The 24,374-nt window shown below is 47.3% G+C and overlaps 1 protein-coding gene and 1 long non-coding RNA gene across 9 annotated transcripts in view; one reads left to right on the forward strand and one right to left on the reverse strand.

Moving 5' to 3' along the window:
- Positions 1-24,374, forward strand: part of DLG2 (discs large MAGUK scaffold protein 2) — a 1,647,444-nt gene that overhangs the window by 131,769 nt on the left and 1,491,301 nt on the right. For all 8 annotated transcript variants that reach the window (XR_009555217.1, XM_060234983.1, XM_060234984.1 and 5 more), the window contains exon 3: positions 13,401-13,543. Coding sequence is in view for 7 of the 8 variants with exons in the window: in XM_060234983.1 (XP_060090966.1) it covers positions 13,401-13,543 (143 nt within the window). In the remaining variant the exon portion in view is untranslated. The remainder of the gene's footprint in view (positions 1-13,400; positions 13,544-24,374) is intronic.
- Positions 13,134-22,678, reverse strand: LOC132568822 (uncharacterized). The gene is made up of 2 exons (XR_009555218.1): positions 22,519-22,678; positions 13,134-13,573 (listed from the first exon to the last, which is right to left on the reverse strand). It is a non-coding gene; the product is annotated as an uncharacterized LOC132568822 (long non-coding RNA).

The raw sequence follows: 24,374 nt of genomic DNA on the forward strand, positions 1-24,374 counted from the left end.
GGGCAAAGGCTAATAGAGTTTTGTCAAGAGAACAAGCTGGTCATAGCGAACACCCTCTTCCAACAACCTAAAAGGCGACTCTACATGTGGACATCACCTGATGGGCAACACAGAAATCAGATTGATTATATACTCTGCAGTCAAGCAGCAACTGTCAGAATGGGATATGGAACAACTGATTGGTTTAGAATAGGAAAAGGAGTTCGACAAGGATGTTTATTGTCACCCTGCTTATTTAAATTATATGCAGAGTACATCATGTGAAATGCTGGCCTGGATGAAGCAGAAGCTGGAATTAAGATTGCCGGGAAAAACATCAACAACCTCAGATATGCAGATGACACCACTCTAATGGCAGAAAGTGAGGAGGGCCTAAAGAACCTCTTGTTCAGGGTGAAAGAGGAGAGCACAAAAGTAGGCTTGAAACTCAACATAAAAAAAACGAAGATCATGGCATCCGGCCCTATCACACTTTGGCAAATAGAAGGGGAAGACATGGAAGTAGTGACAGACTTCACATATCTGGGATCCAAGATCACTGCAGATGGTGTCTGTAGCCATGAAATTAAAAGACGTTTGCTCCTTGGGAGGACAGCTATGGGGAACCTGGGCACTATAATAAAAAGTAGAGACATCACCCTGCCAACAAAAGCCCGTATAGTTAAAGTGATGGTATTCCCAGTAGTAATGTATGGCTGTGAGAGCTGGACCATAAGGAAGGCGGAGCGCAGAAGAATAGATGCTTTTGAGATGTGGTGTTGGAGAAGACTCTTGACTTGACCCTTGGACTGCAAGAAGATCCAATCAGTCAGTCCTAAGGGAAATCAACCTAGACTGTTTCCTGGAAGGTCAGATGCTGAAGCTGAAGCTCAAATACTTTGGTCACCGAATGAGAAGGGAGCACTCCCTGGAGAAGATTGTGATGCTGGGTAAGACAGAAGGCAGAAGAAGAAGGGGACGGCAAAAGAGGAGATGGCTGGACAGCATTATTGATGTAACTAATATGACTTGGAGTGGACTTCGGAGAATGGTGGAAGACAGGAGGACCTGGCGTGACTTTGTCCATGGGGTCGCAAAGAGTCGGACTTGACTGTGTGACTGAACAACAACAACATAGATGGAACGCTCTGTCTGAGGCACTGATGCTCTGCCTTCTTGGTGTTTGACGGGGGGCCAACAGTGGGAGGGCTTTTGGAGTTCTAGCCCCAGAAGTGGACCTCCTGACAGCACCTGGGCTTTGATCACTGCATGACACAGAGTGTTGGACTGGTTGGTTCATTGGCCTGATCCAACATGGCTTCTCTTATGGTCTTATGTCTGGGGCAGTGATGCTCTGTATTCTTCGTGGTTGGGGGGGGGGCAACAGTGGGAGGTCTTGGAATCCCATTCCTCCTATTAATATTCATTATCCTACCCCCCAACCAGGTGAAACAAAAGTTCCTGATTGGCAGATCCAGGTCCAATTGGGCTATTTCACCATCTGTTAAAATGTTTTAATTGGTTTGTGTTTTATTGTGGTTCTATATATGCTGTACATTGCCTAGAGCCCTGGTGTAGCAAGGATTGGGCAGAGAGAAGGAAAGAGATGACAGCCAGTTGCTTGGGGGCCTGATAGGAGTCCTCTGAGGGCCTGATTCAGCCCCCAAACTGCAAGTTTGACACCCCTGCAATAGACGTTCAGAGGTGGCTTACCTCTGCCTGCTTCTGCAACATGACCCAGGTACTCTCTGGTGGTCTCCTATCCAAATACTGAGCAGAGCCAACCCTGCTTAGCTTCCAAAATGTGACAAGATCAGGCTATTCAGGTCAAGGCCAGCAAGTCCTGCTGCCGGCTTTTTCTTGCAGCCCGCGCCTGCACGTTTTGTTAAAAGAGTCTCTTAACAAAACGCGCGGGCATGGGCTGCAAGAAGAAGCCGGCAGCAGGACTTAGTTTTAGTTGCAGTCAGCTGGGGGGCGAACAGAGCGCAGTGGCGGCGGGGGGCGGGCAAGCGGGCCAGAGGGTAGCAGCAGCCGCAGCAGCAATGGGGGGGGGAGAGGGAGGCAATGCAAGCGCTTGCCTGTTGGGGAAAGGAGGGGCCATACATGTTGAGGCGGGGTTGGGTGGAGGGGCTGTGCCCCCCCCCCTCCGTGGCTACGGGCCTGAAGAGAAGCCATGTTGGATCAGCCCAATGGCCTATCCAGTCCAACACTCTGTGTCATACAGTAGCCAACCTCCCCCCCCCAAAAAAAACAAAAACAAAACTAAGTGCCATCAGGAGGTCCGCCAGTGGGGCTAGAAGCCCTCCCACTGTGCCCCTTCCCAGGAAGTAGATGCCCTGTCTCCTGCTCCCATTTCCTGTAGTTATACAGAGTGGTGATGGGGGACTTTTTTTTGTTAAAGTCATCCGGTTGATGGCATGATGGCACTTCCAAGGAAAACCCAGAGCTACACTTTGTCACTTCTGGATTTTCACCAGAAGTGATGTAATGGGAAAACCAGAAAGTGATGTCAGTCCTCTCTAGGAATCGTTGAAAACTCCCTGGTTTTTACATCGACTCTTTGGCATGATGTCACCTCCAGACTTTCCAAGAAGTGACATTTTGCCATCAACATAAAGTTTCCAGTGATTCCTAGAGTTACTCATTATCATTTCCAGGTTGTATCCAGAAGTGACGTACCAGCACAGAGGATGCTGGCGTGTTAATGTTTTTTCCCCCCTATTGAATGTCCCATTTGGTTGCTTGCAATTCCATGATGTCACCTCCAAACTTTCCAGGAAGTGACATTTTGCCATCACCATAGAGTTTCTTGTGATTCCAAGAGCTGCTCGTTATCATGTCCAGGTTATATCCGGAAGTGACGTATCAGCACAGAGAATGTTGGTGTGTTAATGTTTTGTTTTCTCCCACTGCTCTTGCAAGCTTGTCCCTCTTCCCCCTTTCCCCCAGCTAGGTTTGATTTTATAAACCCAAACTATGTTCTTTTAATAAACAGGCAAGCTGTATGTTTTGAACAGCTTCCCAATGAAGCTTCTGAATACATCTGAAGGGAGGCCCCTTGGAAGAGGAATAGTGCAGTCTCTGCTACTGACCTTAAATCTTGCTTGACTGCGTGACAGACTTCATTGTAAAACTGTTTATAAGGCATCGAATCTGCTTTATTTTCCTTCTTGTCACACATGTTGAAATTCCAGCAATCAAAGGCACTGTGGAAGGGCAAAGTTATTATTCTGCGCCTTTCATCTTTCTTCCAAAGTTGGGTATGCCCATCCGTTTAATCACCCCTCCACAGTTCCTCTCTGAGTTTCTTTCCATTTAGCTGTTCTTATAGGTACCAAAGTATTAACAATCTCCTGTCTCCTCCTCTCTCATTAAAATGTTTCTGCAATTTTATGCCAATTTGAGAAATTGGGTGTATACACACACACACACAATCAACTACGCACACCACTTTGGTGCTGAAATTGTTTTCTTGCTTTGTAAGATTTAATTCTTTTGTTTCTGATGACTGTTGTGATTTCATTAGCCAAAAATAACATGCTTTTCATACAGATGTGAGAAACAAACAAAAAAGAAATGAATTTATTTTACTTTGCTTCTATCTTATCTTTTGCTTCCCCAAATGGCATCTGAACTCCAGACATTTGTCCCCCTGGAGGAAATGGCTGCTTTGGAGGGTGGGGACTCTCCTCTCCCCTCCCCAAACCCTGCCCTTCTCAGACTTCATCACAAAATCTCCAGGAATTTCCCAACCTGGAAGTGGCAACTATAGCTAGGCCTGGCCCTAGTGAGTTCTTCCTCCAAGGCCAAAATAGGGTTGGAAAGGGCCTTGCCCCCTCTCCCGCCTTTTACTGACAGAACCAAACTTGGAATGCTGTGATTGCCTAGCAACAGCCACTAAGGGAATCTGTTCCTTAAAGCTACAGGGGCTCCTTTTGTCATTTTTGGGATTTTCAAAGGTGTCCACTTCATTTTCTTTAACTTCCACATTCTCCTGCCCTACCCGACCCCACCCCCCCCAGCAAACCTGGGGCCCATTTCAGGTTTGTTAGAAAGATCTTGTCTTGCTTGTTGACAGTTCCAGTCACTGGATTTTAATGATCCAAAAATATCTGGCCTTTGCTGTTAGAATATAAAATCACCACCTACTACACTTCAACCTGTGGAATCATGTGGTTGGATACAGGCACATGTGTGCGGCTCTGAGTTGTGAAATTCCTGGATACTGGGGAAAGGAGAGACCTTTGGTGTAGTGTTTAACTTTGGTGTAGTAGTTAAGTGAGCAGGCTCTTATCTTGGAGAACTGGGTTTGATTCCCCATTCCTCCAGATGCATCTGCTGGAATCGCCTTGGGTTAGCCACAGAGTTGCAAGAGTTGTCCTTGAAAGGGCAGCTTCTGGGAGAGCTCTCTCAGCCCCACCCACCTCACAGGGTGTCTGTTGTGAGGGAAGAAGATAAAGAAGATTGTAAGCCGCTCTGAGACTCTGATTCAGACAGAAAGGTCGTCGTCGTTGTCTTCTTCTTCTTCTATAATGCCATAAAGTCCACCTTCTAAAGCAGCCATTTTCTCTAATATCCCTTTAACCTGGAGATCAGTTGTGATTCCAGAGATCTCTAGCCACCACCTGGAATCTGGCGACATTAGAAGAACTATTAAATCCATGAGAAACTGCATACTTAAATACTCAATGAATTTATACGTAGCCTAAGCAAATAGCTGAGGCAGCAGACGTCCTTATTCCATCTGCTTGGCCTCCCTCGCCAGTCATCATGCTATCTTATTTTAATCTTATCTTAATTTATTATTCCATCTCTGGGCCTACTGTTGTACCGCATGTGCCCAATGGAAACCGCTGCCGGTGACATATATGCTATTTGTTTTATTGTATTGTATGGTTTTAGTTTGTTGTTTTTAATAGTTTTAACTTTTGCTGTTATCTGCCCGAGCCCGCTCACAGGAAAGGCCGAATACAAATTGACATAAATTAAATAGGTGATTGTAGGCATTGAAGCTTATCTTAAAATAGGGTTGCTGGAGACTTTGGAGACTTTGGGGGTGGATCTTGCACCAAGAAGCCACATACTGAGCTGTAGCCGATGTGAAATTGCTGCTGGAGACGCCCTGCGTCCCTCTTTTTTGAAAATTGTTTAAAGAATCTATCTAATTGAATCAATATTGGTCCCAGGTCTGATGAAGACTGGAAAGAAACAAGTACTTAATCAATTGGCTTGTCACCACACTACTTTGGGACTTGAATGTACATGTTTTGGACATTTGGACTGTTCTTAGTAAATTGGTCACTAGCTTGCATTTTTTTGTTGTGTTACCCACCTGGAGGCTGGCAGATATCTTAAAAGGAGAGGGGAAAGGGGTCGTTTTGTAGAAAAAAAGCTGCAGGAGCTCAAGTAGCATATCTCATTTGCATATGCCCCAGGATCTGTGTGCAGTGGGGAGAGAACTCCCCACTGCATGCAGACCTTGGCTGGAGGTTCAGGAGCTACGCTCCTTTGAGCTCCCGTTGAATTCAGGCCCTGCTGGGGACAGCTTAGTCAGCCATCAATGAACAGCGTTTTGTGCTTTTTTAAAGAAGAATTGTCATTTTGGAGCAACAGCTGCTTGCAACCCTGATTGGATGATTGCTAGCGGTCGATGTGGATCCTTCAGCAACAAATAATGCCATATAAAATCTTCTTCCTTTGACAAGCTTAACAGGCTTTGGTGGAGTGGGCCAGTGGTGGGGCGGGGGAAGGAGAAAGTGATTGACATGCTTCTCAGCTTCAGGAACACTCTTGACAGTTTCAGATGACATTCTCATAAATAAGACAGTGCCAGCGTAGGCTGGAAGGATCACCGGTCAGGTAGGTCTGCAGGTGGGAGGAGGGAACACATGCAGAAGAATTGCTAATGCCAGGAGTGACCAAACTTGGTTAACGTAAGAGCCACATAGAATAAACGTCAGATGTTTGAGGGCTGAAAGCCAGGAAGGGAGGGAGGGAGGGAGGGAGGGAGGAAGGAAGGAAGGAAGGAAGGAAGGAAGGAAGGAAGGAAGGAAGGAAGGAAGGAAGGAAGGAAGGAAGGAAGGAAGGAAGGAAGATAAGAGAAGCCATGTTGGATTAGGTCAATGGCCCATCCAGTCCAACACTGTCACACAGTGGCCAAATAAACCAGTTGCCATCAGGAGATCCACCAGACACCAGAAGCCCTCCCACTGTTGCCCCTCCCAAGCACCAAGAAAACAGAGCATCACTGCCCCAGGCAGAGAGTTCCATCTATACCTTGTGACTAATAGCCACAGATGGACCTCTGCTCTATATGCTTATCCAATCCCCTCTTGAAGCTGTCTATGCTTGCAGCTGCCACCACCTCCCGTGGCACTGAATTCCATGTGTTAATCACTCTTTGGGTGAATTTTCTTAAATTCTTAAGTATCTAATGATTTTTCCTGGGAGTTGCTGGATGCATCCTGGCAACCCTAATCCTAGGACAATGGCTAAATGGAAATTCCATACTCAGTGGCTACTGGAGGACTCTTGCCCTCAGATGCAGCCTGGGGAGGAGATATGTTTCAGTGACCGCCAGGGGTGGAATTCTAGCAGGACCTCTTTTGCATATTAGCCCCCCCTCCCGAATGTAGCCAATCCTCCACGAGCTTACAGAAAAGCTCTTGGAGAATTGGCTACATCAGGGGTGTGTGGCCTAATATGCAAAGCAGCTCCAGCTAGAATTCCACCCCTGGTGCCAGCATCCTGAAGGCCCCACAACCTCAATCAACGTTTGGCATCTTAGGAAACAGATGTTTTGAATGACCCATCTCTGCTGGGGACTCTGGAGAGCTGCAGCCACTTAGAGAACACGGCTCACCACTGTATAAGGTGACTTTGTATGTTCATCTGGTCGGCCTTTGTGGGCGACAGGTTATTGAAACGGCTGGACCTTTGACTAAATTGAGCAGGGATTTCTTAGAGCTATCTGTTAACCCTCTTCCAAATGATAACAATAAACACTGGGAAACAAATGAAGATGACGAGTCAATCACACCAGCCTACAGTGCCGGAGGACGTGTTTGCCCAGGTTGGAGGTTGACATCATGTGCCAGGATGACTAAAAGCAGCAAGCTGGATCGGAGAGAGATGTTAGGGAATAGTGGTGGAAGGAGCTGGTGTTGTATGCCAGCATGTGATGGTGACTGCATACGGACCAGGTGGTTTTGGGTTCGAGCACCATATGGGCTAGGAATCTCACTGGGATACCTAAGGGAAAAAAGGAGTTATCCCGTCCAGTTTGGTGTAGTGGTTAAGTGTGTGGACTCTTATCTGGGAGAACCAGATTTGACTCCCCCCTCCTCCACTTGCAGCTGCTGGAATGGCCTTAGGTCAGCCATAGCTCTCACAGGAGTTGTCCTTGAAAGGGCAGCTTCTGTGAAAGCTCTCTCAGCCCCACCCACCTCACAGGGTGTCTGTTGTGGGGGAAGGAGATGAAGGAGATTGTAAGCAGCTCTGAGATTCTGCTTCAGAGAGAAGGGCAGGGTATAAATCTGCAGTCGTCTTCTTCTTCAGCAACTCAGTTCTGGCTGGCTTGGTGTCAGAGGGTGTGGTCTAATATGCAAATGAGCTCCTGCTGGGCTTTTTCTACCCCAAAAGCCCTGCATGTCAGTATGGGCTTCTTAGAGGAAAAGCGTGATATCAATGTAAGGAACAAAAAATAGGTCAGAGGTCTCCATAGTGGTGCCCATGGGTGCCTGCCAACATCTTTTGTGGCACGCATCAAATGTTTTTAGAAAATAGGCAGGGCTTTTACCCAGCAAGGCTTCTGATTAGCTGGGCAGATTTTTTTTTAAAAGGTTGCTTTGGCAGCAGCTATTACTACAGCGCAAGGATCTTCACTGCGATTGAAGGTGAGCTGCGGCAGCCATTTGTTTTGTGACTGGCTCCGCCTTCCACAGCAGCCATTTTGTGGCAGCGCCCACAACACTGTGTCAGAATTCCAAAGGTGTCCACAAACTCAAAAACATTGGGGACCCATGGGATAGGTGTAGAAGTAATACAATTTATTTGTGTGTTTGCTTTTGTGCTGTCATAACGCTGGTTCTACCTGTACACCTTCAAAGATATACAAAAATAGCTCAAACCTCCAAAGGAAGGACTGCTTTGAACTTTCCGCTGGTAGGTGGTGGGGAAATCCAACATAATGGATAACTTGGGGATTTTTAAAGCTTCCAATAGAAAAGGATTAGTATTTGATGAAAACGGGACTTTACGTTCGAATTAAGACATCCTACAAACCGGAGGTACTTAAAATTGGCGGAGCTGATGTTTGCCCAATTTGTAAGCAAATATTTGAGATTAATCCAATCGACGCTCATTATCTCTAAAGTTGGCACTCTCAAAGGTTGAATAGTTAGCAGCCAGCAATTCATTTCCTTTAGAAATGATTTAATGCAAAGTGTTAAAACACACAATAAGACACAACATCTGGGGAGCAGCTAGGTTTGAATGTCCCTTTGTCCGATACTTTTAGGCAGACCTTTGACTCTTGGAAGCTTTTAACCGAAACATCTTGTTGGTCTCTAAGATGCTACTGGAGTTCAACAGGTTTGCCAGGTACTTACCATGCACCAGTGGTGGGTGGAACCTTCCAGGAGTGGGGCAGGACTCCACCCCAAACAGTGACATCACTGTGCAACTCTGCCGAGATGACATCACACGAAAGTTATGTCATCATGTCGAGGACGTTGTGTGGTAATGCTCTGGTTTGAGGGCAAAACTCTATGGTAAACTTGCCCTCAAACTATAGAGTTTTGCCTTCAAACCACTAGGCTGCCACGTGACGTCCCCAGTGTGATGATGCCACTTCCACGTGATATCATTATCATGCTGGCAACATTGCTGTTTGGGGTGAGGTTTCCCCACTGGCCACCTGGCTGGCGGTAGGCAGAAGTCCCCAAAAGCAGGGAATCTCCTACCCACATTCGGGGAATGGGAACCTGCAGGGGTGGAATTCTAGCAGCTTTGCATATTAGGCCACACCCTCCTGATGTAGCCAATTCTCCAAGAGCTTACAAGGCTCTTTTTTGTAAGCTCGCGGAGGATTGGCTACCTCAGGGGTGTGTGGCCTTATATGCAAAGGAGCTCCTGCTAGAATTCCACCCCTGGGAACCCTCGAGTTGAATCATACAGTTCTACTGCAAACCAACATGGCTACCCTCCGAAAATATGGCTAGGACAGAGTTTGTGGTGGTAACTCATTGGAGATGCGATGCCTAGGGTTGCCAATCCCCAGGTGGGGGCAGGGATCCCCATTTTGGAGGCCCTCCTCTTGCTTCAGGGTCATCAGAAAGCGGGGCGGGGGGGGGAGGGAAATGTCTGTTGGGCATTCCATTATTCCCTATGGAGACAGATTCCCTAGGGTATAATGGAGAATTGATCTGTGGATATTTGGGGCTCTGTGGCGGCTGTTTTTCGAGATTGAGGCACCAAATATTCAGCATAGCATCCAGTGCTTCTCCTCAAAAGTTCCTTCAAGTTTCAAAACGATTGGACCAGGGGGTCCAATTCTGGGAGCCCCCCCCCAAAAGGTGCCCCTATCCTTCATTATTTCCAATGGAGGGAGGGCATTTAAAAGGTGTGCGGCCCCTTTAAATGTGATGGCCAGAACTCCCTTTGGAGTTCAGTTATGCTTGTCACAACCTTGCAACTGGCTCCACCCCAGTGTCTCCTGGCTCCACCCCCAAAGTCTCCTAGCTCCACCCCCAAAGTCCCCAGACATTTCTTGAATTGGACCTGACAACATTAGTGATGCCATAGAGTCCACCTCCAAAGCTATATTTCTTCCAGGGGACCTGATCTGTGCAGTCTGGAGATTGGTTCTAATACTGGGACATCTCCGGCTCCCAACCTGGAGGCTGATAACCCTGGGTAGCTGGCATTTTTTCCTTGGTAGGAGGTGGAGTTAGGGTAGACTGCCTAACAATAATGTTAGGAAAAGTTGAAGGCAGCCGGAAATGAGGAAGACTCAACATGAGATGGATCGATCAGTCGAGGAAGCCCGGGCCCTCAGTCTGCAAGACAGTAGCAAGGCTGTTAACGATACGACATGTTGAAGGCCATTAATTCACAAGGTTTCCATAAATCGGAAGCGCGAAGGCACTAGGCCTTCACTGGTTCGAGGGCAGCCTTCAGAGGACATCTGCCTCATTGCCAGGTACAAGGAAGTGACATCAGGTTTAGGGTTGTCATCCTCCGGGTGGGGCCCTGAGATATCCTGGAATTACAACTGGCCTCCAGGCAACAGGGATAATTTCCCCTGAAGAAAATGGCTGCCTTGGAGGGTGGATTCTTCGGCATTATATCCCACTGAGGTCCCTCTGCTATTAATGTTCCACCTCCAAATCTCCAGGAATTACCCAACCAGGAGATGGCAACCCTAAGTCACAATACAATTTCTCACAATACAAGAACTCGTGGGCATTCAATGAAATTGCTGAGCAGTCGGGTTAGAACGGATAAAAGGAAGTACTTCTTCACCCAAAGGGTAATTAACATGTGGAATTCACTGCCACAGGAGGTGGCAGCAACTGCAAGCATAGACAGCTTCAAGAGGGGATTGGATAAGCATATGGAGCAGAGGTCCGTCAGTGGCTATTAGCTACATCATTTTATTGGAACTGTCTGGGGCAGTGGTGCTCTGTATTCTTGGTGCTGGGGGGGGGGCAAAGTGGAAGGGCTTCTAGCCCCACTTGGGAACCTCCTGATGGCACCTAGGTTTTTTTTTGGCCACTGTGTGACACAGAGTGTAGGACTGGATGGGCCAATGGCCTGATCCAATGTTCTCTTATGTTCTTATGTTCTTATTAAGTCACACCCGCCACCTCCTTGTACATGACCACCTTCTGCTCATTTGGTGCCCTTGAGTGACTGCTTGGGTGGTTTTCATTGGCATAGAAACCCCCTGCCTGATGTTCCAAGTAAGAATGGCACACGTAAAGTTTGGGCTTGTGCAGAGGCCAAGTTACATAAAGGGATGCCAACTCCGGTTTGGGAATACCTGAAGATTTGAGGGTGGAGCCTGAGGGAGGGTGAGGGACCTCTGCAAGGTACAATGCTATACCCTCCTCCTTCCATTTTCTCAATAAATAGATAAGTGATCTATGCAGTCTGGGGATCAGCTGTTATTCTGGGAGATCTCCAGTGCCCTCCTGGAGGATGAGCAACACACAGAGAATCACAGTAAAAGTTGACAAGAGTAAACCCTGAGGTTCTGTGATGACCAGCCTCTATATCACTTTACACAATTTTTTGATTCTTATAAACCTCTTTATATTCTTTGCAACATTTTCACAACACGTTCTTCCAGACCACACACTGATGAATAGAACACTCAAAGTGAACAAAAAGGAAGAACATAGTCCTTCCAACTCTTCTCCTTCAGAACATTCTCAATTTTCAAAATAGGTCTTGCCTGTGTTGAAAATTGAGAATGTTCTGAAGGAGAAGAGTTGGAATTTTGCCCATGCTGTGATAGAATTAGAAAAAGCTGGTCAAAGCCTTTGGTGAAACGAGGAAAACAAAGTACCGCCTCGTAGCTGTGTTGGGCTGTGTACATCTCAAGACGAATCTTCAAGAGACATCGTGGGGTCTCCTCAGGAGCAAGTGGACCGAGGATTCCCTTTAATTCACAGAAGGACGGAATTTTATTCTTATGAGACAGTCTACTATGAACTTTTAGAGACTATGTTGTTCCTTTTTGTTCCCTTTGGGTGTTCTATTCATCAGTGTATGGTTTGGAATAACGTGTTGTGAAAATGTTTCGAAGAATATAAAGAGGTTTATAAGAATCAAAAAATTGTGTAAAGTGATATAGAGGCTGGTCATCACAGAACCTCAGGGTTTACTCTTGTCACCCACCTGGAGGATGGCAATCCTATGAACCAGATTTCCTGTCACACAGCCTCAACTTCATGTCAAATTTGGTGGTATGAGTGAGGTGAGGGAAGAGAGAGAGAGAGGAGAGAGAGAGATTGGGATTTCTTTGCCTTTTCCATAATTAACAATTAAGTTTCTTTGACCAGAGGACAAAATCACAGTTCAAATATCAATAACAGTTACACGCAGGGGTGTCAAACATGCAGCCCAGGGGCCAAATCAGCCCCCCGGAGGGCTCCTATCAGGCCCCTGAGCAACTGACTGTCATCAGGCTCCTCCCTTGGAGAGGAAGGGTGGGGGAAGGAAGGCTTGCTTTGCCAGGCTATCTCAATTGCACAGCAGAGCTACTGAGCCTAGCTTCTCTTCCTTCTATTGGCTGAGGCTCCTCCCCTTCCTGGTCCCCAGGGGAAGGAAGGAAAGAGCCAGAGCTTCCTTTGCCCAGTTCCCCAGATCCCATGGGGGAAATACAAAGAAAGCACCTTTAAGACCAACAAGTGCTAATATTTTAAGCACGTTTTAAGTTTTTTAAAAATATATATTTGTGTTTGTCTGTGTTCTTTATAAAATTTATATCTCTGCTACCTAATCTTACATAGGTACACACAGGGCTTTTTCTACAAATAAGTTCTCAGCAGGAACTCATTTGCATATTAGACCACACACCCCGATGGCACCATTGTTTCACACGGGGCTTTTTGCAGAACAACTCATTTGCATATTAAGTCACACCCTCTGACACCAAGCCAGCCGGAACTGTGTTCCTGTGCGTTCCTGCAAAAAAAAAAAAAAAAGCCCTGTGTACACACATGGCACAGCCCAACATGGCTTGGCCCAATGTGACATGACCCGGCCCAACAAGGTCTCATTTATGTCAGATCCAGCCCTCATAACAAATGAGTTTGACACCCCGGAGTTACAGAATAATCGACGCAAAGAAAATTATGCCACTAGTAAAACAGTGAGATAGTCACGTTGTAGGAGGGTGTCTCAAAGATAATACAGCAGACAAGAATTTGCCAATCGAGTAAGTGCGGGACTCGCATACCTCTTTGGCTGTAGATGAATAGTTTCCCTCCCCCAAAGCAAGTTCAAGACGGTGGGGCGGGGGGGAGGGTGTAAGGGGTCTAAAAAGCACAGGACATTTTGTCATATTTGCAATCTACTGGCAGGAGTCGCTCAACGAGCTGTGTTTACTCTTCGCCTTCATTCAGTAATGATTTCGCCATGCATTATTCATACGTTCATGCAATATTTATGAAAAGATTAATATAAGTATTTTTAAAAGGAAAAGGATTCTTTAAAAAAAGAAAGTTCTGGCATTATCGAATGCTAATTTTACATGTCAATAACCTTCTACTAGGAAAAAGAATTTCCGACTACAACACTGTTGCCAGTCGGTGCTCCGTGCGTGATGGTTTTCAGGCAAACGATTTATAACCACCGCGCTGTTATTAAACACAGTCATTTTTTTTTAAAAAATATTTTTCATTTACCGACAGACATTCAAGAGTTTTATGAAGTGACGCTGCTCGACTCCCAGAAAACGTGCCAGCAAAAAATAGAAGAGGTGAATCAAGTCGCTGAAAAATGGGAGAACACACAATCGCTCGCGACCGACGAAACGCAGCACAAACCCCAAGAGGTACGGTGGTTGAATTGATGCCTTGATCTCCTGCAAATAAGGGAAAAAAGAACAGTTAAGCCTCTCTGAAGTGGGGGAAAATAAATTGTCACACTAAGGTTTGGATCTGACTGAAGATTCTTTCCTTGCAGAGAAGTAGTTATAAGATTCTTGCGTGTATAACATAATTTGAGATCTAGAAGCTTTGGAAGAGCAACTGCTTGGTATGCAGATGGTCCCAGGTTCAATCCCAGCCACCTCCAGTTAGAAGGACCAGGCAGTAGAATCATAGAGTTGGAAGGATCATCCAGTCCAACTCTCTGCACAATGCAGGAAAAATAAGTAAGCATGAAAGTAGCATGAAAGACTTCTGCCTGAGACCCTGGAGAACTATGGGGAGAGACTATGGCTTACTGGTAGAGCATCTGCTCAGCATGCAGAAGGTCCCAGGTTCAATCCCTGGCATCTCCAGTTGAAAGCATCACATAGCAGGGGACATGAAAGACCTCTGCCAGAGACCCTGGAGAGCTGCTGCCAGTCTGAGTAGACAATACCATTTCTGATGGACCAGTGGTCTGATTCAGAATAAGGCAGCTTCACATGTTCATGTGTCCAAATAGTGCTGCTTTTCAGAGCAAGGCTACATGCAAAGTATCACAGTTGTCCTGCCAACACTTTACTGTCTGACAATGAGGCCTTGGTCAGGGTACCATATTTTGTTGATGCAGAACTAGCATCCACCAGGTGTGTGTGCAGTGCCATCCTGTTGCAGCTGACCAATGGCCATGGTGTCAAACATGTGGCCCAAGGACCAAATCTGGCCGCCGGAGGGCTCCTATCAGGCCCCCGAGCAACTGGCTGTCATCTGATTCCTTCTCCCTCTCTCTTGCTACCTTCTTCATCACAGTTTGCTTTGCCGGTCTTGCTCAATCACACAGGAGCTACAGAGCAAAACCTCTATTTTCTCCATTGGCTGAGGCTCTTCCCTTGGGGAGGAAGGGGAAGAGGCAGAGCTTACTTTGCCAGGCTTTTTCAGTCACGCAGCAGAGCTACTGAGCCAAACCTGTCTTCCTTCTATTGGCTGAGGCTCCTCCTTCTCCTGGTCCCCAGGGAAGGAAGGAAAGACCCAGAGCTTTCTTTGCCTAGTTCCCTGGATCCCATGGGAGAAATACAAAGAAAGCACCTTTGAGATCAATGCGTGCTAATGTTTTAAGCGTGTTTTAAGGCTTTTTTTAAAAAAAAATCTTATTTGTGTTTGTCTGTGTCCTTTATAAAGTTTATATCTCTGCTACCTAATCATAAATAGGTACACACATGGCCCGGTCTGACCTAACATGGCCCGGCCCGACAAGGTCTCATTTATGTCAGATTCAGCCCTCATAACAAATGTATTCGACACCCCTTCCTTAGAGTTTCCAAAGCAAGTGTCATTCAGAGGTGGTTTGGCATTGTCTGCCTCTGTGTCACAATCCTGGACTTCACTTCCTACTACATGGGCGTCGGCATATCTGGAAAGGTAGTATCATCCCGTAACTGCTTGTTAAATGCCTCTATTTTCACTCCTTATTTGATGGGAGCCGGTTTGGTGGTGTGGTTTAGAGAGACTCTAAACCGGAGAACCGGGTTTGATTTGCTACTCCTCCACACGCAGCCAGCTGGGTGACCTTGGGTCCGTCACAGCTCCCTCAAGAGCAGTTCTCTCAGCCCCACCTACCTCACAGGGGGTCTGCTGTGAGGAGAGAAAGGGAAGATGATTGTAAGCTGCTCTGAGACGCCGAGTGAAGGGCGGGGTATAAATCTAATCTCCATCTCCTCCTCCTCCTGCTGGCCAACCCTCTTTAAGATTCTGGGATCTGACAAGCTCAGGCTTGACCACACAGATCACTTCAGCTTTGCAGGGTGGACTCTTTGGCTTTGTAGCCTCCTGACTCCCCTCCCCTCCCAAACCCAGGCCTCCCCTGGCTCCACTCCCCTAAGCTCCAGGTATTTTCCAATTCTTCTAGTCTCAGTTGTACCTTCCTGCTTCAACTGCCACAGGAGCAAAAGCTCAGTTAGTGTTCCCAGCTTCCAAGCGAGGGATGGAGGTCTCCCACAATTATAACTGACCTCCAGATAGGGTTGCCAGGTCTGTGGTGGAAAATACCCAGAGACTTTGGAGGTGGGTCTGGGAGAGGGTGGAGTTTGGGGAGGTGAGGGGCCTCAGCATGGGACAATGCCACAGAGTCCACCCTTCATGGCAGCCATTTTCTCCAAAGGAGCTGGTCTCTCTGCCAGCTGGAGATCAATTGTAAAAGTGGGAGATCTCCAGGCCCCACCCGGAGGCTAAAGACAGCACAACCGAAGTTATAGCGACCAGATAACTAAGAATGTATTGAAACAAAATCATACAAATATGTTCAACAGAAGACTAAACAGCAATAACAATTCCTCAAAGGTTTCACAGTGCCATCAAAGGAGTCCCAATGAACACGAGGTTGACTTGATTATTCCTGCTTCGAATCCTTTTATAGCATAGGCCTTGAGCCTTTTGGAGTTTAGTGCCATTTTGAAACCTTACTGGAGACTTTCTGTCCCATTTGTCCCTTGGGAATTCTATGTGCAGCCTTTGGACGCACTGAGAAAGAATCTTGTGGGTTTTGCAGCTTTCTGCAATTTATTGATGCATCAGAAACGCTTTGATATTTTTCCTGAGCTTTTGCCTTCGGTTGAGAGATGTGGTTGGAGCACCCGATGCTAGAAGAGGATTCGACGTCAAACAACGCCGGGACCACGGAGGTTTAGCAACCAGGAAATGATAGAAAAAGTACTCTCCATGTTGCAAAACAATATCAAAATATAATTGCTATGCTTTCCATTACAACACTATATTACAATGCAATGTAAATTCCAGTGACAAAATACCATCCGAAGCACACTACTTCACTACTGTCCATAAGATGATATCAAATTCATTAAATACAGCCCAACGATGATGCAAAACCGGTCCATTCTTGTTTCGGATCCTTATGACCCTTCTTCTGGGACCATCTTGTTGATTTTGAGTGCGGTAGTCTGATGGTGCCTTATTTCCTTACTATTCACTGGGGAATTGTTATTGCTATTTAGTCTTCTATTGAACACATTTGTATGATTTTGTTTCAATACATAAGAACATAAGAACATAAGAGAAGCCATGCTGGATCAGGCCAACGGCCCATCAAGTCCAACACTCTGTGTCACACAGTGGCAAAAAATGTTATATACACACATACACTGTGGCTAATAGCCACTGATGGACCTCTGCTCCATATTTTTATCTAAACCCCTCTTGAAGGTGGCTATACTTGTGGCCGCCACCACCTCCTGTGGCAGTGAATTCCACATGTTAATCACCCTTTGGGTGAAGAAGTACTTCCTTTTATCCGTTTTAACCGTTTTAATACATTCTTAGTTACTTGGTTACTATAACTTCAGTTGTGCTGTCGTTATCCTACAAGTACCTCTCTCCCTTTACCAACCTGGAGGCTGGCAACCCTAACACAGAGCTGTATTCCTCTGAGGGAAAATGCTTTGAAAGGTGGACTCTATGGTATTATACCCTGCTGACGTCCCCTCCTCCCCAAACCCTGCCCTTTCCAGACTCCACCCTGAAATCTCCAGGAATTTCCCAAGACAGATTTGGCAACCCTAAGCTCTGAACATCTCTGAGGTGATTGCCTCTGCAGATATTCTTGTCCTAGTTTATGAGCTACAGTTTCTTTTTTATCCTCTGTCTTCTTTTCTACCTCGGGGTGATATTATGAGGTGATATTCAATTTTTACTCTCTCCTTCACTCCTAAAGCCCACACCGTCTCTTTTCTCTCTATCCTCCGTCCACCACATTAATGTCAAACCTATCTGCGTGACTCACAATTCCACACCGCTGGCCATTCTGTGAGATGAGGCAACACACAACGGCATTCATAAACAAGATTTCTTTGGCTCCAATAAAGATTGGAAATTACTGTGCTATCCTTCTCATTTTCAGCAAGATAATGTAACGGTCTCAGAGTAAAAAAACCCCAACTCTCCAAACCAACCCCCCTCCCACCTTTCTCAACTGCTGCTCTTATGAATGAACGGTTTAAGTTTTAGAAACAAGGTAGGTTTTTCATCTTCCTAGTGAAAAAATTAGGAAGCAATCGACTGGGGAACTCAAAGTAATAACTTTTCCTCAGAGACTGCAGGCGTGTAGTCTCCAGCGCGCATCCTCTTATTAAAAGACGCCGCTTGGTTCCACTTTTAACCTGTTCTTTCATTAATCCAGGCTCTGAAGCTACATAGTTTTAGTTGGTAATGTTCTCACCCTTTTATTCGGGGAGAAAATTGAGGTGAAAGAAAGGAACTCGCTAGCTGTCGGGTTTTCAGTATGCGGCTGGTGGCTCCCGGCCTGAGTGTGCTTGTGGCACAACACAAATAGACTATTAATTCTCCAGCACTGCTTGTTGGAGCAGGTTCACATAGAGCTATACATCAAAGGGAATCTGCAGCAATAACGGTTAACTGTTTCATTGGTCTAAGATACAGGGTAGCTAACTCCAGGATGGAAAATACCTGGAGATTTGGAGGTGGAGCCTGGGGCAGACAGAGCGTGGGAAGAGGGAGGCCTCCGTGGGGCAAGATGCCATGGACTTCACCTACCACAGCAGCCATTTTCTCCAGAGGAAGCGGTAGGGGTGCCAACCTCCAAGCAGGACCGGATCTACATGTTTTTGGAGGGAGGGGGGGCAAAATTAAAAAATGGCGCCCCCTTAGGGTTGCCAAGTCCAATTCAAGAAATATCTGGGGACTTTAGGGGTGGAGCCAGGGGACTTTGGGGGTGGAGCCAGGAGACATTAGGGGTGGAGCCAGGAACAAGGATGTGGCAAGCATAATTGAACTCCAAGGGAGTTCTTGCCATCACATTTAAAGGGACAGCACACCTTTTTCAATGCCTTCCTTCCATAGGTAATAATGAAGGATAAGGGCACCTTCTTTTGGGGCTCATAGAATTGGACCCCCTGGTCCAATCGTTTTGAAATTTGGAGGGTATTTTGGGGAGAGGCACTAGATGCTGTACTGAAAATTTGGTGCCTCTACCTCAAAAAACAGCCCCGCCAGAGCCCCAGATACCCGCAGATCAATTCCCCATTATTTTCTATGGGAATAAATCTCCATAGGGAATAACAGAGTTCCCAGCAGACATTTCCCTTCCCTCCCCCTGCTTTCTGATGACCCTGAAGCGGGGGGGGGGGGGAGGGCCTCCAAACCGGGGGATCCCTTGCCCCCACCTGGGGATTGGCAACCCTACGCCCCCTTATGGGCCATTCTACCTTATGGTCCCATAGAATACAATGGAGTCCATACCCAATTTGGCGTCCCCCTCTGCTGGTGTCCGTGGCAAGCACCCCCCTCTGCCCCCCCTAGATCCGGCCCTGCCTCCAAGTGGGACCTGGGGATACCCCGGAATTACAACTGATCTCCAGACTACAGAGATCGGTCCTCTTGGAGAAAATGGATGCTTTGGACGGTGGACCCTCTGTAGGGTTGCCAAGTCCCCACTGGCTGCTGGCAGGGGACTTTTTGTGCATGTGATGCGATGACATCACTGGGAAGTGACGTATCATACCAGTCATGTTACATGGGGACTCTCTAGGAATTCGGGGGGGGGGGATTCTATAGATTTGTGTGGGTCTGTTCTAGCAATTTTTTTTTGGGGGGGGGGGGCTCTATGGCACCATAGAGTTTTCCCTGAATTCTTAGAGTATCCCCATGCAACATGCCTGATGTGATACATCGCTTCCGGGTGATATCATCACACTGTGCGCCATCGCACATGATGGAGCTCTTTGGGGGGTGGGGATCCCCTTTGGTGGCCCACTCTGTGCTGGTGGGTGGAGGGCTTCAAAACCTGGGAAAACCCCACCACCGGTGGGAGCTTGGGAAGTCTAACCCTTTGGCATTGTACCCCACTGGGGTCCCCATCCTCTCCCAGATCCATTCTGAATGCTATAGTGTCCACCCTCCAAATCAGCCATTTTCTCCAGGGGAACTGATCTCTATAATCTGGGAAGACAACTGATCTCCAGGCCCCACCTCGTGGTTGCAGTCTACTGAAGTGGGTTCTGGCTCATGAGAGCTGCTGCCGCAATGAATCCTTTCCTCTTTGAAATACAGCGGGATTCCTTTTTGTTTTGGCTGCAGCACTCAAGAGCAGCTTCTCCTCCAGAAAAGGCCATACTGATGTGTGCACAATGCAAAATAATCTTCAAATGTAACAACGGGACACAGAGAACTGGAACAGTAGACAGGAAGTCCTTTTCTCCCTTTCTCACAATACAAGAACTTGTGAGCACTCAAGGAAATTTCTGAGCAGTCGGGTTAGAACAGATAAAAGGAAGTACTTCTTCACCCAAAGGGTGATTAACACATGGAATTCACTGCCACAGGAAGTGCTGGCAGCTACAAGCATAGCCAGCTTCAAGAGGGGATTGGATAAACTCATGGAGCAGAGGTCCATCAGTGACTGTTAGCCACAGCGTATTGTTGGAACTCTCTGTCTGGGGCAAGTGATGCTCTGTATTCTTGGTGTTTGGGAGGGGCAACAGTGGGAGGGCTTCTAGTGTCCTGGCCCCACTGATGGACCTCCTGATGGCACCTGTTTTTTTTTTTTTTTTAAATTTTGGCCACTGTGTGACACAGAGTGTTGGACTGGATGGGCCTTTGGCCTGATCCAACATAGCTTCTCTTAAGCCCTTCTTTACTCAACAAGTAATTCAATTGTGGAATTCACTGCCAGTGGATGTTGTGATTGCCACAAATGCAGATGGCTCGAAGATGTTGTTAGGTTCCTGGAAGAAAGGTCTGTCGCTGGCTATTAACCATGATATGTTAAAGGATCCTCCTTATTCAAAGACCACAAACAACTTAAACCCATTGCTGGAAGGCAACCGATGGGAAAGGCCTTGATCTCTATCCTGTTTTTTGGGCCTCCATGGGATCTGGGTGGCCACTTGTGAAACAAGATGTTGGATTAGAAGGACCATGGGTCTGAATCAACAGTGCTCATCTTATGTTCTTATTTATTCATCCCTATCAAGGCCGGATCAAGTGGGGGCAGATGGCATCAAAAGCAGCCCCGCAGCTCCCAACTGCCTCTCTCCCCATTTAAGGACCTCGCGGCCAGCTGGCTGGTGGAGCCTTTAAATGAGGAGGGAAGCAGATCGGCTTCTTTCATCGCCTCTCTGCAAGGATGGAAAAGCAGCCCCGAGTTTTCCCCTCCTCCCAGGGTGGGGGAGGCAACACTTTAGCGCTGGTGCTGCCCCCCCGCACCATTTTTTGAGTGGGGGCCCATTATTTTACTCTTGCCCCCCTCAAAAAAATATAGATCTGGCCCTGATCCCTAAAGATGACTTGGATAGTCCAGGCTGGATATGTAGATCCTGTCCTGATAAAAATAAAATAAAAAAATATGTAGATCCGGCCTTTATCCCTAAAAATGACTTAGATAGCCCAGGCTAGCCTGATCTCATCAAATCTTAGACGCTAAGCTGGGTCGGGCCTGGTTAGTATTTGGATGGGAATCCACCCGAGTCTCAAAGCAGGCAATGGGAAACTACCTCTGACAGTCTCTTGCCTTGAAAACCCTAGGCAGGGGTGCTAAAGGTGGGGCTGAGGACCGGATCAGGACCCTGGAGGTCTCCTATAAGGCCCGTGAGCAAGTCTACTTCCTTCTCCCTCTCTCTTGCTTCTTTCTGCGTCACAGCTTGCTTTGCCAGGATTTCTCAATTACACAAAAGCTACAGAGCAAAGCCTCTATTTCCCCCTTTGGCAGCCCCGGTGCTCGGGGTTCTGCTGCTCAAGACAGAGCCCTGTGCCGTTCCCTTCCCCCCCCCCCAGCTCCGTGTTGGAATGTATCTCATGCACACGTGGTGCAATGACATCACTAAAAATGACATCACCACGCAGAGTGAGTGGGGGAGTGTTGGGTGGCGCGAGATTGCTTCCAAGGAAGCCTTTGAAGAGCGTACTGTTCTGTGCTCTGCAGGGACAAGGGGGAGTAAGGGGGCGCCTGGTGGTGCCCCCAAGTCTGGGTGGCACTCTAGGCAGCCACCTACCTCACCTACTCCCACGCGCCGGCCCTGCCCTTTGACCGAGGCTCCTCTCTTGATACTGACCACAATATTGCAAGACTGCTAATGCTTTAAGCATGTTTTATTTTATTTTATTTTTTTTTAAAAAAACCTTTTGTTGTGTTTGTGTCCTTTATAAAGTTCATCTCTCTGCTCCTTGGTATTGCATTTTAGGATCAGTGTTCCCTGGAAGCTGAGTTAGCGTGAGCTAGCTCACAGATTTTTTGCCTCCAGCTCACAGATTTTTGTTCTAGCCCAAGAAAAAATGGCCCCAAAGCATAATGATTTCTGCAGCAGCTCATAACTTTAATACCAGTAGCTCACAAAGTTGATCCACGGGTATCTGGGGCTCTGGGGGGGGGCTGTTTTTTGGGGTAGAGGCACCAAATTTTCAGTATAGCATCTAGTGCCTCTCCCCAAAATACCCCCCAAGTTTCAAAAAGATTGGACCAGGGGGTCCAATTCTATGAGCCCCAAAAGAAGGTGCCCCTATCCTTCGTTATTTCCTATGAAAGGAAGGCATTGAAAAGGTGTGCCGTCCCTTTAAAGGTGATGGCCAGAACTCCCTTGGAGTTCATTTATGCTTGTCACACCCTTGCTCCTGGCTCCGCCCCTAATGTCTCCAGGCTCCACCCCCAAAGTCCCCAGCTATTTCTTGAATTGGACTTGGCAACCCTACCAAAGATGGATCTTTTAAAGGTTCACAGCTTGGAAACCATTCTTGTCTTTCAGTTCTCTTAATTCCAGTACTCCCTCTCCCTCTGCTCCCTTTCATATGTTTAGAAGACTGCTCAGCAAAGCAGATGAATTACAATACGTGGAACGGTGTGTCTTTCGATTGCCTCTTTTTTTCCGCAGTTGCTTACCCATCCTCCGTACCCAGCTATTACAAACATTGTAATTACTTCTTTGTCCTTAGCTCGACTGCAGGCTTGTTAAAAAGGTTGCCGTAATAAAAACCCTCATTTAAGAATTCTTCTGCCTTGAGTAGTAATCAAACCTTTAATCTCTTTTCACATCAGCCGCTTGCCTCGGGAACCCGGAGCTATTTAAGACCCCCGTCCATGTAGATTTAGGAGAGTCCAATCAATCAGAGCCGCAGAAAATGAGGCGGGGATGCTCCTGCGTTTGGAACAGGTGGAGGCGAGCGGCGGCGGCAAAGGGAGATGATAAGAAGCCCGTAGGAAATGGCAGCAGCAAGAACAGAGTGTATCAATTCAGACGGCTGGTGGGGGAATACAACTTTATGCTGCTTTGGGTTAAAAAATTGTGAAAAGCTAGAGTTGCCACCGTCGGGCAGGGAAATTACTGAAGCTTTGGGGGAGGAGCCAGGTGGTAGGGTTGCCAGCCTCCAGGTGGGGCCTGGAGATCCCCCGCTTTTATAACTGATCTCCAGCTGGCAGAAATCAGCTGCTTTGGAGGGCGGACTCTATGGCATTGTACCATACTGAAGAAGAAGAAGAAGATATTGGATTTTTATCTCGCCCTCCACTCTGAATCTCAGAGTGGCTCACAATCTCTTTTACCTTCCTCCCCCACAACAGACACCCTGTGAGGTGGGAGGGGCTGAGAGGGCTCTCACAGAAACTGCCCCCCTTTCAAGGACAACCTCTGCCAGAGCTATGGCTGACCCAAGGCCCTCCCAGCAGCTGCATGTGGAGGAGTAGGGAATCAAGCCCGGTTCTCCCAGATAAGAGTCCACGCTCTTAACCACTACACCAAACTGGCTCTCTGGGTGACCTGATGTGGTGTAGTCAATGTCTGTGATTCATTAGTCTCTCACAGTCTATTCTTATTTATTAGAGGCTGCTCCCCTCCCCAAACTCCACCCTTTGAGAGAGCCAGTTTGGTGTAGTGATTAAGTGTGTGGGCTCTTTATCTGGGAGAACCGGGTTTGATTCCCCACTCCTCCACTTGCAGCTGCTGGAATGGCCTTGGGTCAGCCATAGCTCTGGCAGAGGTTGTCCTTGAAAGGGCAGCTGCTGTGAGAGCCCTCTCCAGCCCCACCCACCTCACAGGGTGTCTGTTGTGGGGGAGGAAGGTAAAGGAGATTGTGAGCCGCTCTGAGACTCTTGAGTGGAGGGTGGAATATAAATCCAATGTCTTCTTTCCTGGCTCCACCCTCAAAGTTTCAAGATATTTTCCGACACAGATCTGGCCACCTTAAGCCTGGGGTGGACAGGGTTTTTGGGGAAGGAGAGGGACTTCGGCAGGGCATATAATGCTTTTAGGGTTGCCAGGCCTGTGTTGGAAAATACCTGGAGACTTTGGGGGTGGAGCTGAGAGAGGGTGGGGTTTGGGGAGGGGCCTCCTGGTCTAGGGATGGTTCAGGCTTGCTTTGATCTATTTGCAGTCACTTTTAATAAAGAATACTTAAAAATGTGATCCTGGTGTGGCATAGTCCATGTCTGTGACTCATTTGTCTCTCAGCCTATTCTCATTTCTTTAGATGTTTGAGCCCCATTTCCCCCCCCCACGGCGGTGACCCACAGCAGCTTGCAACATCATTCTTCCTTTCTTCATGTCACAACAGCTGTGTGAGGTAGCCTCGACTGGGAAAGTGTGACTGGGCCAGGTCACCCAGTGAGCTTCTACGGCTTAGTGGGCATTCGAACCTGGATCTCTCTCATCCCAGACTACCACTACATCACTTCTTTCAAAGAGTTCAGGATAGTCTACGTCAGGGGTGGCCAACGGTAGCTCTCCAGATGTTTTTCGCCTA

This window comes from Heteronotia binoei, chromosome 3 (assembly GCF_032191835.1).
Source record: "Heteronotia binoei isolate CCM8104 ecotype False Entrance Well chromosome 3, APGP_CSIRO_Hbin_v1, whole genome shotgun sequence".
In the NCBI taxonomy this organism is placed as follows: domain Eukaryota; kingdom Metazoa; phylum Chordata; class Lepidosauria; order Squamata; family Gekkonidae; genus Heteronotia; species Heteronotia binoei.